The 15,068-nt window shown below is 66.7% G+C and overlaps 3 protein-coding genes across 12 annotated transcripts in view; 1 reads left to right on the top strand and 2 right to left on the bottom strand.

Moving 5' to 3' along the window:
• SMARCA4 (SWI/SNF related, matrix associated, actin dependent regulator of chromatin, subfamily a, member 4) overlaps positions 1-5,039 on the bottom strand; it is a 46,175-nt gene extending 41,136 nt beyond the window's left edge. For 5 of the 9 annotated variants that reach the window (XM_063319084.1, XM_063319083.1, XM_063319085.1 and 2 more), the window contains exons 1-2: positions 4,865-5,039; positions 758-823 (exon numbers count right to left, since the gene is read on the bottom strand). The gene's annotated coding sequence lies outside the window, so the exon portion shown is untranslated. The remainder of the gene's footprint in view (positions 1-757; positions 824-4,864) is intronic. The other 4 variants (XM_063319087.1, XM_063319088.1, XM_063319091.1 and 1 more) reach the window with 1 other exon arrangement.
• A 2,251-nt stretch (positions 5,040-7,290) lies between these two features.
• TIMM29 (translocase of inner mitochondrial membrane 29) lies at positions 7,291-9,522 on the bottom strand. The gene is made up of 2 exons (XM_063319029.1): positions 9,446-9,522; positions 7,291-8,489 (listed from the first exon to the last, which is right to left on the bottom strand). Exons 1-2 carry the CDS (start codon positions 9,513-9,515, stop codon positions 7,840-7,842), a joined length of 720 nt encoding a protein of 239 aa, XP_063175099.1. The 5' UTR covers positions 9,516-9,522; the 3' UTR covers positions 7,291-7,839.
• Positions 9,523-9,581: 59 nt separating this feature from the next.
• On the top strand, positions 9,582-14,461 carry YIPF2 (Yip1 domain family member 2). Of its 2 annotated transcripts, XM_063319027.1 has the most exons (9): positions 9,582-9,695; positions 10,109-10,153; positions 10,703-10,824; positions 10,920-11,000; positions 11,845-11,932; positions 12,026-12,142; positions 13,278-13,432; positions 13,536-13,718; positions 13,818-14,078. In XM_063319027.1, the coding sequence occupies exons 2-9, from the start codon at positions 10,123-10,125 to the stop codon at positions 13,935-13,937; spliced, it is 897 nt and encodes a 298-aa protein (XP_063175097.1). In that variant the 5' UTR covers positions 9,582-9,695; positions 10,109-10,122; the 3' UTR covers positions 13,938-14,078. The 2 variants fall into 2 exon arrangements, with proteins under 2 accessions (XP_063175097.1, XP_063175098.1); XM_063319028.1 differs by lacking the exon at positions 13,278-13,432 and having other exon boundaries at positions 13,818-14,461.
• The last annotated feature ends 607 nt before the right edge of the window (positions 14,462-15,068 follow it).

Raw genomic sequence — 15,068 nt, 5'->3', positions numbered from 1 at the left:
TGCATCCCTTGTCCCGGAACAAACCCCCCTCCCCCTGCGGCTCTTCAGGCTTTACGTTTCCCCGTTTAAAAAGTAAAGAACGTTCAATACTCACTTCTCGGGTCGCCGCCGGGGAAGGGGCAGCGCGAGGGTTTGGGCGCTCACAGGCAAAGGGAAGAGAAACGCGGCGGGCGGCCCCTTTCACTCGGTTTTTTTTACGCGGTTTTGAGCAGCCTGTGAAAATTCGGCTTTTACGGCTGCAGAGCCTCCCCTCCAGCCCGTCCCAGGCACCCGCGGCCAAAGGCAGGGGTTTATCCCCCAGTTAAGTTCCTTCCAGCCCTCGGGAATCTTCCTCCTTCCACCCACCCCCAGGGGAAAAACAAGGGCCGCAGGAGCCGCTTCCCGCTCCTCCCGCCACCGCTAACGAGGAAGCGAGGACTAACGAAGCGTTTTGGAGAGGAGGGATGCTGCCCCACAGCCCTGTCCGAGCAGGAGCCGCGCTCCCGGTGCCGGCTTTTCCAGGAGAAAACCGAAATAAAGAGCGTTTAAAGGAACGTTACAGAATCATGAAGTGCTTTTCCATGAAAAACCTGGATCTGCTCGTCTCCGGCGCCGCGGGAGACGCCAGCACCAGCATCACCTCTCCGCTGCGGCAATTTTATTCTTATTTTTAAGGGGAAAAAACCCATCTGATCCCCTAAAACGTCACCCTGGGGGATGCGTCCGCCCAGCGCCGGGTGCTCCCGAGGCAAGGAAATCCCGAAATCCAGGCACCTACCTCTGGGCATGGAGCTCTGCGCGGCGGCCGGGGGAGGTCTGGGCACGGCGAGCTTTTAACCCAACGCTGCAGGGAGGCGGGGGGGGGAAAAAAGGCAATTAGTTCGTTAATCCGTTCGTTATCGGGCGCGAGGGAGAAGGGAGCTCCCTGTCCCCCAGTCTGGGGGCAGGGGGGGGCGCGGGGAAAGCGTGTTAGCAAGCCTGAACCACATGCGCTGCTCGTCAGCCTGTTATTAAAAATGTAAAACTCAAAAAAACACGCTAGAATTAAAAAAAAAAAACCCTGCTAGAATCCAGGAAAAAACCCCGCTAGAATCCGGGGAAAAAAAAAAAAGCTAGAATTCAGAAAAAAACCCGCTAGAATCCAGAAGAAAAAAAGCTAGAATTCAGAAAAAAACCCGCTAGAATTCGAAAAACACCTGCTAGAATTTGAAAAACACGTCCAGAATTTGAAAAAAAAAAAATCTCGAATTCAAAAAATCTTGAATTAAAAAAAAAAAAAGTAATCCACAATAATAATTTAAAAATTATCCAGAATCCGGAAAAAAACCCCACCCAGAATCCGGGGGGAAAAAAAAAAAATCCAGAATTGAAAACGTAAAAAAATTCAAAATGCAGCCAATGAATTTGATGGTTTGGGGTTTGTTTTTGTTTTTTTCTGGGGGGGGGGGGGAGGAATTTGCTTACTTACGGGTAAGTTATCGCCTCTCAAAAGGCGTTGGGACACACACACCCCCCCCCCCCCCCCGGCACCGCTCCCCCACTGCCCCGTCTCACCCGGCAAGTGGTTGCCGCTGGCACGTGCCAGCGAGGCCACCGGCACGCAGAGGCCACCGTAGCAAGCTCCGGACCCCCTCCAAGGTAGGGGCCGGGGGGGGAGAAATTTGGGGGGGGGACGGACAAGGGCACGGGGATAGCCCGGTGACAGTCGGCGCCGTAAACACAAACACGCGGCAATGAATTAAAGAATTGAAATTAATAACCAACGCCTTCGCTCCGGCTCCGGAGACTCGGGGCGCTCCTGCGCGAAAATACATCTCCCTCTTTTCCACGACCGTAATTTCATTATTTTTTATTATAGTTAAAAAAAGAAAACAAAACCAAAACCGCCTAAATCATAGGCCGGGAATCGTTAGTAAGTCCTTGATTGCAGGAGGTAAAAAAAACAAACAAAACCCAAACCCCGTCCTTAATTAATTCGAGTCATTTGTCAGGGGTGGCTGGCGCGGTTTGCCTATTTATGAGGCTTTTCGGCGCGTTTTTGTAACGTATAGAGACGGTTGGGTGAAAAATCAGCCGCTTCCCTAAAAAAAAGGTTTATTTTCTTCGTTTTTTGTCACTTAAAATTATACCCCCCCCCCCCCTTCCACCCCCGAGCTCGGGGCAGGCTCAGCCCGGAGTTTTCTTGTTTCGGGAGAAAAGGTTTTCAGGATTTTTTTTTTTTTGAAGCTTTTTGAAACTTTTAGCGACCGAAGGAGCCCAAGAAGCCCGAGGTAAACGAAAGAGGCTGCTCGTTTCTTCGTTAGCGCGGCGCAGCTCGTGAATTTTAAGCGGCAGCTGCACAAATCCCTTAATTACAGCCCCCCCGCCCATCTCCCACCTCCTTCAGACTCCAGTCTCCCAAGGAGGAAAATAGAAATTATTCTAACGGGGGGAAATTAGCAGCAGAGTCTCCCGCTTTCCTTCCCATCCCAAAGGTTGGGGGCGGGGGGGGGCGGTGGCAGAGCCGGAGCAGCTCCGGATAGCGCCCACCCATTGGGGGAAAAAAGGAAAAAAGTGGGGGGGAGGGGGATAAAAAAAAACCCCTAAAATACATAAAACCTTTGTCGCCTCGCTGGGGGAAAGCTAAAAATCCCGCTCTGCCAGCGCAGGAAAACGCCGTGTTTCGTCTCAAAAAGATCCAAACGCCACCGCAGGAAAAGAATTTCGGGTTATTTCCGCCCACCCACCCACCCCCCCCCCCAAAAAAAAAAAATCAGGAGCTTATTCCGAAAAATCATCTCGGAGGTGTTTCTCAGCAGCCCGGCGCCGCAGGGATTCTCCCCGCAGGATGATGCTCGTTGCCTGGCTTTAAGGCGTCGGAAAAAGGGGACAGTTTGGGTGACTGCGCCCCCAAAAATCCCCCCCCTCCCCCCCCCAATGATGGCTGGGACCACCAGGAGCAGCCCCAGAGACCCCAGGACCCCCCGACAGCCCCCAGGGACCCCCCCGACAGCCCCGATGGCGACGCTGCCACAAAACAAAGGACGGCGGCGTCGCCAACAAAGGGGAGGCAGATTCGCCCCCCCCAGAATGGAAGATGCTGGCGGAGACATCCCCACTCCCCCCCCCCCAAAATTCTGACGGCAGCTCCTGGTCCCTGTCATCGTTGGGTTCCTCTGGCTTTGTGCGGCACCGGGGGGGGTTTCTGCGGGGTTTTTTCACTAATGAGCATCGTGATAATAAACAAAGACACCCCCCCCCTTTCTCTGCGACATCACCCCCCCCAAATGGAGCCCTCGCTGCGCCCCGTTCCCTCCGATCCCAGGGTGATGCCGGGAAGGTGATGAATTCCCAGAGGGATGGAGGCCGGGGCAGCTCCAGGAGGAGCCCGTCGAAGGGAGCCCGTCCTCGGGCACCGTGACACACACCCCCCCCCACAACTGCCTCTCACCGCCCCCCAAAAAGGGGGAAAATCCATTCATTTTAGGGGTGGGGAGGAGGTGATGGAGGGAGGTTGATCCCGGCGTCCCAGGAATGAGGTGAAGCCGCCGCAGCCCGAGGAAGGGGATGCTGAGACCCCCAGAGCACCCCAAAACCGGCTGGGGGGGGGGGTGTGGGGGGGTCTGTGACAGTGACAGCAGCCGGGGCGGGGGGGGGGCTGGATGGCAGGAGGGGGACGAGCACCCCGGGAGAGGGCGAGATGGGAAGGGGGGGACGGTGTCCTCCAGAAGGACAAAGAGGAATCGCTGGGGAGAATGAGGAGGATGGGGCTGGGAGGGGGGGGCGCAAAATGCCCCGGGGGGGGGGGGAACACTGCCCCAAAGAGAGGGGGGAATGGGGGGGTTTAAAGGGGAGGGGGGGGCTGGGGGCACCGGACACCCAGCAAGGTGGGGGAAAATGGCTAGATCTGGGGGGAGGGCGCCCCCCCTTATGAAGGGGGACGGGGAAGGAGGCTGGGGGTTGAGGGGGGGGACACTGCGGTGCCCCTGACCCCTCCCGCAGCAAAGGTGGGGGACAAGGCAGGGGGGGCAGAGTCCAGCCTTGCCTGTTCCACGGTGGGGAGATGGTGGTGGGGCGGGGGGGGGGCGGGTCTGGAAAGGGGGGTGCCGATGGGGAAGGAATGATGGAGGGGTGAAAGGGAGGAGGATGCTGGGGGGGGGGAGCTGAAAAGTGGGGGGGGGGCCAAGAAGGGCGACTGGGGAGGGATGATAAGGGGGTTGAAAAAAGGGGGGGCAGATGCTGGGGGGGGGGGCGCTGAGAAGGGGGATTGAGAGCAGAGATAGATACTGGGGGGGGTTGAAAATGGGGGGGGCGAGGCTGGGGGAGACGCTGAGGGGCTGAAAAGCCGGAGGTGCCGAGGTGGGGGGGGGGGGGGGGGGGGGGAGTTGAAAGGGGGGGTCGAGAAGGGCGACTGAAGGGGGAGGGATGATGAAGGGGTGAAAAAAGGGGGCTTTAAGGGGGATTGATGCTGCGGGGGGGCTGAAAAGGGGGACTAAGAGATGGATCCTGAGGGGGGATGAAAGGGGGGGGGATGCTGGGGGAGACGCTGAGGGGCTGAAAAGCGGGGGGTGCTGGGGGGGGGGCAAAAGAGGGAGCGAAATACGGGGCGGGGGGGGGAGATGGCGGGGGGGGGAAGCGAAACGGGGTGGGGGAGGGGGGGCAAGCCGGGGTGAGGAGGAGGATGATGGCGGGGGGAGGAAGAGGAGGCACGGAGCCCCCCCCGGTCCCGAACAATAGACAGCGCGGCCGGCGGCAGCGCTCCGCCGAGCTCCCGTGACCCTCCCGGGCCGCCGTACCCAGCCCCCCCCATCCATCCATCCATCCATCCATCCATTCCCCTAAACACCCCCCCCCCCGCCATCCCGCCCCTCCCGGCCCCGTCCCGCCGGGCCCCGCCCGCCCTTACCGCGCTGGCCGCCGCAGGAGCCGCTGGCAAGGCCCATCCCCGCCGGGCGGCCCCGTCTCGCCGGGCGCTGAGGGGGAACAAAGGAGCCGCCGCCGCCGCCGCCGCCGCCTGAGGGAGCGACGGAGACGCGCGCGCTCCCGCCACACAGGCCGCCCGCGCGCGTGCGCGGCGCCGCACGCACGCACGCACGCGCGCGCGCGGGCCCGCCCCTCTCCCCCCAGCCGACCAATAGGGCGGCGCCCCTCTCCCCCCCGCCGGCGCGGCCAATGAGATGAGGGGAACGGGTGCGGGTGCGCGCGCGCTCCGCCGGGCGAGCCCGCCTCCTCCGCGCCATTGGCGGAGGGGGGGGCAGCGGTCGCGCGCTTCGGCCAATAGGAGGAGGCGGAGCGCAGCCGGCGGGGAGGGGAATGGAGGAGGCTGGCCCCACCCACTCCCCGCCCGGCAGCCAATGGAAGGCGTCCTGATGTTGCCTCCTGCCCCGCCCCTCCGCCTGTCTGTCACCCGCGCCGGCAGCCAATCAGCGAGGGGCTCGCGGCCTGGCGCGGGGCTGCGTCCCCGCCGCAGCCAATGGAGAGGCGCAAAAAGGGGCCGGGGGCGGGAACGTGCCGCTCGCGAGGAGGGGCGGGGCGGGGCGGGGCGGGCGGAGGGGTGGGGAGAGGCGGTGTGCGCGCGCCAGCGGCGCGGGGGGGGGGCGGGGCGGGGGCCCTCGCGCATGCGCAGTGACCGCGCCACTGCGGCGAAGGGGAGGGGCGGGGGGGGCTGTGAGGTAACGGGGGGGGAGGGGACACGGGGGGGGGGGGTCGTGAGGGATGAGGGGGGTCCTGAGGGATGAGGGGGGTCCTGGGGTCCGGGGGATGCGGCCTGTGAGGGACAGAGGGGGTCCCGGGGGGGGGGGGACGAAGCCCAAGGATGGGGCCTGTGAGGGATGGGGAGGGGTCCCGGGGGCCGTGGGACGGGGCCTGTGAGGGATGAGGGGGGGTTCTGGGGGGGGCAAGGCCCGAGGATGGGGCCTGTGAGGGCCCGGGGGGGTCCGGGGGATGCGGCCTGTGAGGGACAGAGGGGGCCCTGGGTGGGGACGAAGCCCAAGGATGGGGCCTGTGAGGGATGAGGGGGGGTCCCGGGGGGCCGTGGGATGGGGCCTGTGAGGGACAAGGAGGGGTTCTGGGGGGGGCAAGGCCCGAGGATGGGGCCTGTGAGGGATGAGGGGGGGTCCCGCGGGCCGGGGGGGGCCGGGAAGGGGGGGCAGAACCCTTTTACAAACCAGGACGTGCATAAATATGAGGTAATTTTACCGAATTTTGGGTCTCCCCCCCCTCCTTTGCCGTGTGGCTCGTGGTGGAGCCCCCGCGAGACGGAAAATTGCGGAAATATGGCAAAAATGGGGGGGGGGGGGACGACACACAAAACAAAAGAGTTTTGGTGAGTGCCCAGCGCGAGGCCCCGCGGGGAAATCGAGGGGGGAAAAAGGGCCTTTTTTGGAGCGTTGAAATTTCGCTTTTCCGAAGAATTCCAACCCGGGAGGGGGCGGGAGGCCGAAAATCATCGATTTTGGGGGGCAAAACGAGGAATAATGAAGCCCGGGTAACGAAGCGAGCGCGGAGGGCTGCGCTTATTGGCTCCGGCTCTAATTAGCATCTCCCAGCGGCGTTATTAATTAAATCCGTGTGTGACCCCCCCCGCAGCGTTCCCGGCAGGGCTTTAATTGCCGAAGGAAATTAAGGTGTAACGACGGGGGTTCGGCGCCGCCGTCTCCACGGCAACGCCGGACCCCGCTAAAACCCCCAGCGTTGGCCGAATCCAAGCGAATCCCCCCCAAAACCCGACCCCCAGGGGGGGTGGTTTTTGGGGTGGTTTTAGCCCAATTTCTACGGAAATTAAAGATTTGCCGCCCGGCGGAGCCATTTCTGCCCATTTTGGGGTTGGGGGGGGGTGTCAGTGTTGAAAAATAGAAATAAATATAAAATATAGCTATAAAACCATAGAAATACATTAATTAAACATCGTGGGGGTGCACCGGCAGCGAGAAATAATTCACGGGGGGGTGTTGGGCGCATCGATGCCTTAATGAATGTCTTAACGATCGGTTAAAATTAATAATAAAGCGTCTTAATGAACGGCTGGTGGATAATTGCGGGGGGGGGGGGGGGCAGAGTTTGGCGCAGCGGCTCTCCCCCCCCCCCACCGCCCCCCCGGGCATGTCGTTTTGGGGTAAATCCATCCGAATTTGGCCGCGTTAATGAGTTATCAACGAGAACTGAATAAACGAGGAGTCACAAGCGAGAATTCGGGGGCGTTAACGAGCCGAAGGCGCCGCCCGGTTCCGTTTATGGCTCCCCCGGCGGCGCCATCGATGCGGGGTTTGGGGTAAATCCGTGCGAATTTGGTCACGTTAATCGCTTGTAGGTGAAAATGAAATAAATGAGGAGTCACAAACGAGAATCTGGGGGTGTTAACGAGCCGAACGCGCCGCCCGGTCCCCTTTACGGCTCCCCGCCATCACCGTTGGCACGTCCTGGTGCATTTTTTGGGGTAAATTCAGGAGAATTTGGCCACATTAATGGGTTATGAATGAAAATTAAATAAACGAGGAGTCACAAATGAGAATTCCTGGGTGTTAACGAGCCGAACGCGCCCCCCAGTCCCCTTTACAGCTCCCTGGCATCACCGTCGGTGCGGCCCGGGGCATTTTTTGGGGTAAATCCATGAGAATTTGGCCCCAGGAATGAGTTACTAATGGGAAGTGAATAAATGAGGAGTCACAAACGAGAATTTGGGGGTGTTAACGAGCCGAACGCGCCGCCCAGTCCCTTTCACGGCTGCCCGCTATCACCGTTGGTGCGTCCCCGTGCGTTTTTGGGGGTAAATCCATGAGAATTTGGCCACGTTAATGGGTTATGAATGAAAATTAAATAAACGAGCAGTTGCAAATGAGAATTCCTGGGCGTTGACGAGCCGAACGCACCCCCCAGTCCCCTTTAGGGCTGCGCGGCGTCGCCGTGGGCGCGCGCCGGGGCGTCCTCCTGGCTCTGGTGGTTGCGGATCTCCTCCGGGGTGAGGACGACGGGCCGGAATTTCTCCAGGAAGAGGCTCTCGTTGCGGTGGGAGCGGAGGTGGTGGGTTTCCACGCGCCGCAGCCGCTCGGGCAGCCCCTGGAACTCCTCCTCGTTCACGTCGCAGTCCCGCAGCCGGGCCCCCAGCACCCACCAGCGCCCGCCGAAACCCACGTCCAGCAACCGGCCCGGCAACTCCCGCCACCGGGGTCGCAGATAACGGCAGCGGGCCCGGTAGAGCGCGGCGTCGGCGGGGTGGGGGGTTTCATAAACCACCGCCAAGAAAAGGAGGTTTTGGTAACGCAAGCGGCCGGCGGCGCGGCGCTGCAGCAGGCGCTGGACGTGGCGGTCGGCGGCGGGGCTGCGGGTGCCGGGGGAGAGCAGCAGCAGGGCACCGGCCGCCTCCAGCGTGGCCGCCTCGAAGGAGTCGGGGTCGGGGACGGCGGCGACGGCGGCGGCGGCCGCCACCGTCACCCCCAGCCAGGCCCCCGCCGCCCCGGGACGGGCCCCCGCCCCCCGCGCCGCCTCCGTCACCGCCGCCGCGTAGTCCTGCGCCAGCGCCCGCCACCAGCGGCCTGCGGGATTGGGGGGGGCCACACATAGACACCCCCCCCCCACCACAACACACAGGGGCGGGGGGATGCCCCCCCGCCCAGACCCCCCCACCAGCCCCAGGGGTCAGGGCTGCCCCCCCCCAAGTCCCCCCTCGATGGACCCAGGGGTCGGGGATTCCCCCCCCATAGTCCCCCCCCAACTCAGAGATGTGTGTTGCCCCCCCAGCCCCAAGACCCCCCCCCCTTGAACCCAGCGGGGTCTAAGCTGCCCCCCCTGAGACTCCCCCTGAGACCCGGAGGTTCGGGCTGCCCCCCGAGTCCCCCCCTCAATGGCGCCAGGGGTCGGGGATGCCCCCCCCCCACCCCCCCGTTGGACCCAGGGGGCTCTAAGCTGCCCCCCAAGTCCCCCCCTCATTGGACCCAGTGGTCGGGGATGGCCCCCCCCATACCCTCCCCATCGAACCCAGGGTTGGGGGCTGCCCCCCCAAAGGCACCCCATTCGTCCAGGGTGCCCCCCAAGCCCCCCCCCCCCCTTGAACCCAGGGGGGTCTAAGCTGCCCCCCAAGTCCCCCCCCCCAGACCCAGAAGTCAGGGCTGCCCCCCAAATCCCCCCTCAATGCACCCAGGGGTCAGGGATGCCCCCCCCCAGACTCAGAAATGGGGGTTGCCCCCCCCCAAGCCCCTCCATTGAAGCCAGGGGTCCCGGCTGCCCCCCACAAACCCCCCCATTAGTCCGGGCTGTCCCCCAGACCCCCCCTTGAGCCCAGGGGGGTCAGGGTTGCCCCCCCCCCCCCGACCTCCCATTAGCCCAGGCACCCCCCAAGTCCCCCCCCAGCCCCAGGGGTCCCGGCCGCCCCCCCCACGCCCCCCCACTGACCCCCAGACGGCCGGTGTGGTCCCCCCAAGCCCCCGCCTTGGTCTGGGCCGCCCCCCCCAGCCCCCTTGGGTCCAAGGGTGCCCCCCCGACCCCCCCTCACCGATGCGAGTCTCCGCCAGGCGCCCCCAGAGCCCGCGGCCCCCCCCGGCCGCCGCCGCCGCCGCCGCCATGACCGGAAACGGCTCCGGCCGGGACGGACCCGGGGACGGACCCGGGGACGGACCGGGCGGAACCACCGCGGGGAAGGGGGGGAACCGGGGGGACGGGAGCGGTGACGGACCGGGCGGAACCACCGCGGCCGCTGGGGGGTGGGGTGCGAAGGGGTAGAACCACGTCGGCGGGACCGGGCGGTGAGCGGGGACCGGGGGGACACCGGGACGGGGTGGGGGGGACACCGGGAGACACGTGAGCGGGAGAACCGGGGGATCGGGATGTGGGAGGGGACCGGGAGACCCGGACGAGGGGAGGGAACCGGGACCGGGAGGGGAAACCGGGGTGGGGGGGGACCGGGACTGGGGGAACCGGGGGCTCGGGACGGACGGGGGGGGAAGACCGGGAGAGGGAACCGGGACCGGGGGGGGAGACACCGGGGTGGGGGGACACGGGGAGACCCGGAACTGGGAGAACCGGGACTGGGGGAAACGGGGGATCCGGGGGTGGGGCGGGGAGACCCGGACCGGGGGGTCCCGGGCCCGGGGGTGGGGGGAAGGGGGTGGGTGTCCCGGTGGGTCCCGTCCGACCCCGCTGCGTTTGGTGCCGGCAGCGAGAGGCTCCGCCATGGCGGCCCCCGACGAGCTCCGCTTCCAGGGTGAGTCTCGGGGGGGGGGCCGGTCCCTGCCTCCCCCCCGCCCCCCCGGGGGGGGCACCAAGGGGGTCCTCGGGCCCCCCCGATCGTTGTCGGGGCACGGGGGGGGGGGGGGGGGTGTCCTTGTGTCCCCGATCTATGTCTGGGCGGGGGGGTGTCCCTGGGCCCCCCCCCCAGTCCGTATTTCAGCGGGGGGGGGGTCCCTGTGCCCCCCCCAGTCCGTGTCTGGGGGGGGGGGTGGGTGTCTCTGGGTCCCCCCAGTCCGTGTCCCAGGACAGTGGGGGGGTCCCCTCAATCCTTGTCCCAGCAGAGGGGGGGGGGAATCCGCAAACCCCCCCCCAATCTACATCTAGGCGGGGGGGGGTCCCCGTGACACCCCCCAGTCCGTGTCCCAGCAGGATCGGGGTCCCCCCCCAACCCCTGCGCTGAGGTTGGGGCAGGTTTCGCCCCCCCCACTGGGGGAGGGGGGAGTGGGGGGGGGGTGTATCGGTTCTTCCCCCCCCCCTCCCCGACCCCCTGTCGTCCCGTGTCCCCCCCCCCCCCCCCCGGCAGAGCTGGAGGCGGCGGCGGAGCTGCTGGCGGCCACCCCCGACGCCGTCACCCCCCGCGCCGGCGAGGAGCGGCCGAGCCCCGGCCCCGAGGGCGAGCCCGGGGACGACGCCGACACGGCCGAGGTGAGGAGGGGGTGGGTGGGTGGGGGGGGGGGGTCCCTGCACCCCCAAACCCCCTCCCCAGCCCCTCATCCCCCCCCCACACTCCCCCCCCGCAGCTGCTGGGCGAGCAGAGGCAGCCGCGGAGCTTCTGGACCTTCGAGTACTACCAGGCCTTCTTCGATGTCGACACCCAGCAGGTAACGCCGCGGTGACGGTGACGCCCGCCCCGGTGACGGTGACCCCCGCCCCGGGCACCCCCAGCACCCCCCGCCCCGGCCGGGGCACCCCCGGCACCCACCGCTGCGATTGAGGCTTCCCTGCGTCACCGGCACCCGCCACGTCCCCGGCAGCGGCATCGGCACTCACCACGTCCCCGGCCTCCGCCAGCCCCACAGCCCTGGCACAGGCCCCCACCGCCCCCCGTGTCCCCGGCACCCACCGCCCCCCATGTCCCCGGCACCGGCACCCACCGCATCCCCAGCACCACCACCCCCCACATCGCCGGCACTCACCGCATCCCCGGCACCCACCGCCCCCCCCGTGTCCCCGGCACCCACCATGTCCCCGGCACCCACCGCCCCCCGTGTCCCCGGCACCGGCACCCACCGCCCCCCATGTCGCCGGCACCCACCGCATCCCCAGCACCCACTGCCCCCCGTGTCCCCGGCACCGGCACCCACCGCGTCCCCGGCACCCACCACCCCCCACATCGCCGGCACTCACCGCATCCCCAGCACCCACCGCATCCCCAGCACCCACCGCCCCCCGTGTCCCCGGCACCGGCACCCACCGCATCCCCGGCACCCACCGCATCCCCAGCACCCACCGCCCCCCGTGTCCCCGGCACCCACCGCCCCCGTGTCCCCGGCACCGGCACCCACCGCCCCCCACGTCGCTGGCACCCACCGCGTCCCCAGCACCCACCGCCCCCCACGTCGCCGGCACTCACCGCATCCTCAGCACCCACCACCCCCCGTGTCCCCGGCGCCGGCCCCCACCGCCCCCCCCGGCCACCCACCGCCCCCGCCACGTCCCCGGCAGGTTCTGGAGAGGATCAAGGGCTCGGTGACGCCGCTGCCAGGGAAGAACTTCGTCCGGCACCGTCTGCGCAACAACCCCGACCTCTACGGTGAGAGACGCCGCCGGCCCCGGTGCTGCCGCCGCCGTGCCGTGCCGTCCCCCCCACTGAGGCCGCCTGTCCCCCCCCTTCCCGTGTCCCCAGGGCCCTTCTGGATCTGCGCCACGCTGGCCTTGGCCCTGGCCCTCAGCGGGAACCTCTCCCACCTGGCCGAGAAGCGAACGGCCCCCGGCTACCGCTACAGCCCCCAGTTCCACAACGGTGAGGGGCTGGGGAGGGGGCGCGACCAGCCCCACGGCACGGGGAAGGGGGGGCTGGACCCCCACATGGCACCTGCCCCACGCTGGGACCGGCCCCACGGTGCAAGGATGGGGGTCTGGACCCCCAGGTGGCACCTGCCCCACACTGGGACCAGCCCCGCAGCTCAAGGAGGGGACGTGGACCCCAAAAACGGGGCCAGCCCCACAGCTCAGGGATGGGACACGACCCCCAGCTGGGGCCAGCCCCACAGTGGGACCAGCCCCACGGTGCAAGGATGGGGGTCTGGACCCCCAGATGGCACCTGCCCCTTACTGGGATTGTCCCCACAGCTCAGGGACGGGGGTCTGGACCCCCAGGTGGCACCTGCCCCACGCTGGGACTGGCCCCACGGTGCAAGGAGGGGGGGCTGGACCCCCACATGGCACCTGCCCCACACTGGGACCAGCCCCACGGTGCAAGGAGGGGACACAGACCCCCACTGTCACCTGCCCCACACTGGGACCTGCCCCATATCTCAAGGAGGGGATGTAGACCCCCAAGACAGTGCCTGCCCCACACTGGGACCAGCCCCGCAGCTCAAGGAGGGGACGTGGACCCCAAAAACGGGGCCAGCCCCACAGCTCAGGGATGGGACACGACCCCCAGCTGGGGCCAGCCCCACAGTGGGACCAGCCCCACGGTGCAAGGATGGGGGTCTGGACCCCCAGGTGGCACCTGCCCCTTACTGGGATTGTCCCCACAGCTCAGGGACGGGGGGCTGGACCCCCAGCTGGCACCTGCCCCACGCTGGGACCGGCCCCACAGTGCAAGGATGGGGGTCTGGACCCCCAGGTGGCACCTGCCCCACGCTGGGACTGGCCCCACGGTGCAAGGAGGGGGGGCTGGACCCCCAGATGGCACCTGCCCCATGCTGGGATTGTCCCCACAGCTCAGGGACGAGGGTCTGGACCCCCAGCTGGCATGTGCCCCACACCGGGATTGTCCCCACAGCTCAGGGACGGGGGTCTGGACCCCCAGCTGGCACCTGCCCCACACTGGGACCATCCCCAGGGCTCAGCGCAGGGAGGCGGCCCCCTTCTCCCACCCCCTGCCCCACGCCGTGCCCTGACCCCCAACATTTCCCCCCCCCCTGCAGTCACCATCGCCGCCACCCTCATCTACTGCTACGCGGGGCTGGTGCCGCTGGCGCTGTGGGGCTTCCTGCGCTGGCGGCGCAGCCACGGCGCCCTGGGCCTCCTGGAGACCCTCTGCGTCTACGGCTACTCCCTCTCCGCCTACGTCCCCACCGCCGTGAGTCCATGGGGAGGGGGCAGCCGGGGGGGGGGGTCTCCCGGCTTGGGGGGAGCCGGGGGACGTGGGGCAGGGAGGGGGTGACGGGCCACTGTCGCCGCAGGTGCTGTGGCTCATCCCGGCGGCCTGGCTGCAGTGGCTACTGCTGGGGGTGGCCGCGCTGCTCTCGGCCTCGGTGCTGGCCCTCACCTTCTGGCCGCTAGCCCGCCCCGAGGGCCGGGCAACCGCCTTGGCCCTGGTGGCCACCGTCACCTCCCTGCACGCCCTCCTCGCCGTCGGCTGCAAGGTACTGGGGTGTTTTGGGGGAGGGGAGGGGGCTCTATGCGTCCCCCCCCACCATTGACACCCCCCCCCACCGTTTTCCCCCCCTTTTTTTTTTTTCCAGCTCTACTTTTTCCAGCGGCCACCAAACGCCGGCCCGGTGGCCGCCACCACCGCCGCGGCCGAGGGGCTCCGCGCGCCCGCCGCCAACATCTCCCTGCCGGGAGCCCACCCCGCGCGGTGACGGCGAGGGGGGCCCTTGCATGGAGCCCCCCCCGGACCCCCACCCCCCCAAGCGCGGACAGACGGACGGGTCCCGGCATCCCCCCCCCCACCCCTCATTTCTACACAAACTGACCCAAATAAACACGGCGGTGCCCCCCCCTTGCGCCCCCCCATGGTGTCTCCTGCCTGGGGGGAGCCCCAAAACCAGCTTTTGGGGGGGAGGGGGGGAGCACACACACTTTTTTTTGGGGGGGGAGGGGGGTGTGGAAGCCAGCGGGGCGCGCTCCTTGGAAACCCTCCCCTTTATTCACTACTACAGCCCAAAATCCAGCAGATCCGCTAATTCCTACGGCCCGGCGAGGGGGGGCCTGGCCCCACCCCCACCCCCCCCCCAGCCACTGCGCAAGGTGGGGGGCGTCCCCGCCGCGTGTTTCCCCCCACCGACCCCCCCCCCCCCCAAAGAGGGGAAAAGAATCCGGGCGCCGACCGCGGCGGGGCTCAGTCCTGCACCGGGAGGAGGGGGGGCAGGAATGGGGCTAAAAGAGGAGCTTTTGGTACATTCAGCCTTTTCCCGCCCCTGCCCCCCCCCCCCAAAAAAAAATAAAAAAAAAAAAAGGGATTTCGGAAGACGGCACCCCAGCAGCGCGGGGGCCGGCGGCTCTGGCTTTTCCTTTAAAAAAACAAACAAAAAAAACCTCCTAAAACAACCCCCACACCCCCCCCCAGGAAAAAAAAAAAAAAAAAAAAATAATCATCAACAAAAATAACACCCCCGAAAACCCTCCAAAACGGGTCCGGCGTCGACGAGGAGCGGAGCGCTGGGGGGGGGGGAGGGGGGCGTCCGAAACCCCCTGCCGGGGCGGTGGGGGTGTGTGTCCCCGTTCCCGTCCCCCCCCCCCAACAACCCCGGAGGTGTTGGGGGGGGGGGGTCGTCGGGGGGCAGGCTCGGGGCCGTGGTTGGGGGGGGCGGCGGGGGGGGGGGAGCTCTCGATTTGGTTTTTTCCTGGCGCTGGGAGTCCCGGGAGCCCCTTTAGCTCCGTAGTGCATCGTGTTGGTGGTGATGGACATGGGGAGGCCATGGAGATGGCGGGCCCCCCCATGGTGAACTGGCTGTTGAGGGGGTAGTGGGTGCTGGAGCCGGCGCCGCTCT

Source organism: Chroicocephalus ridibundus, chromosome 29 (assembly GCF_963924245.1).
Source record: "Chroicocephalus ridibundus chromosome 29, bChrRid1.1, whole genome shotgun sequence".
Classification (NCBI taxonomy): Eukaryota; Metazoa; Chordata; class Aves; order Charadriiformes; family Laridae; genus Chroicocephalus; species Chroicocephalus ridibundus.
The sequence above is the reverse complement of the archived record's forward strand: the minus strand, read 5'-3'. Positions and strand labels throughout refer to the sequence as shown.

Bases quoted from the DNA above. Each gene is read 5' to 3' on its own strand.
- YIPF2 (XM_063319027.1), top strand. From the start codon at position 10,123: ATGGCGGCCCCCGACGAGCTCCGCTTCCAGG. The intron at 11,933-12,025 runs GTGAGAGACGCC...CCGTGTCCCCAG, and splicing joins CAACAACCCCGACCTCTACG to GGCCCTTCTGGATCTGCGCC. The intron at 13,719-13,817 runs GTACTGGGGTGT...TTTTTTTTCCAG, and splicing joins TCCTCGCCGTCGGCTGCAAG to CTCTACTTTTTCCAGCGGCC.
- TIMM29 (XM_063319029.1), bottom strand. From the start codon at position 9,515: ATGGCGGCGGCGGCGGCGGCGGCCGGGGGGGGCCGCGGGCTCTGGGGG. The intron at 8,490-9,445 runs GTGAGGGGGGGT...CCAATCCCGCAG, and splicing joins CCTGGCGGAGACTCGCATCG to GCCGCTGGTGGCGGGCGCTG.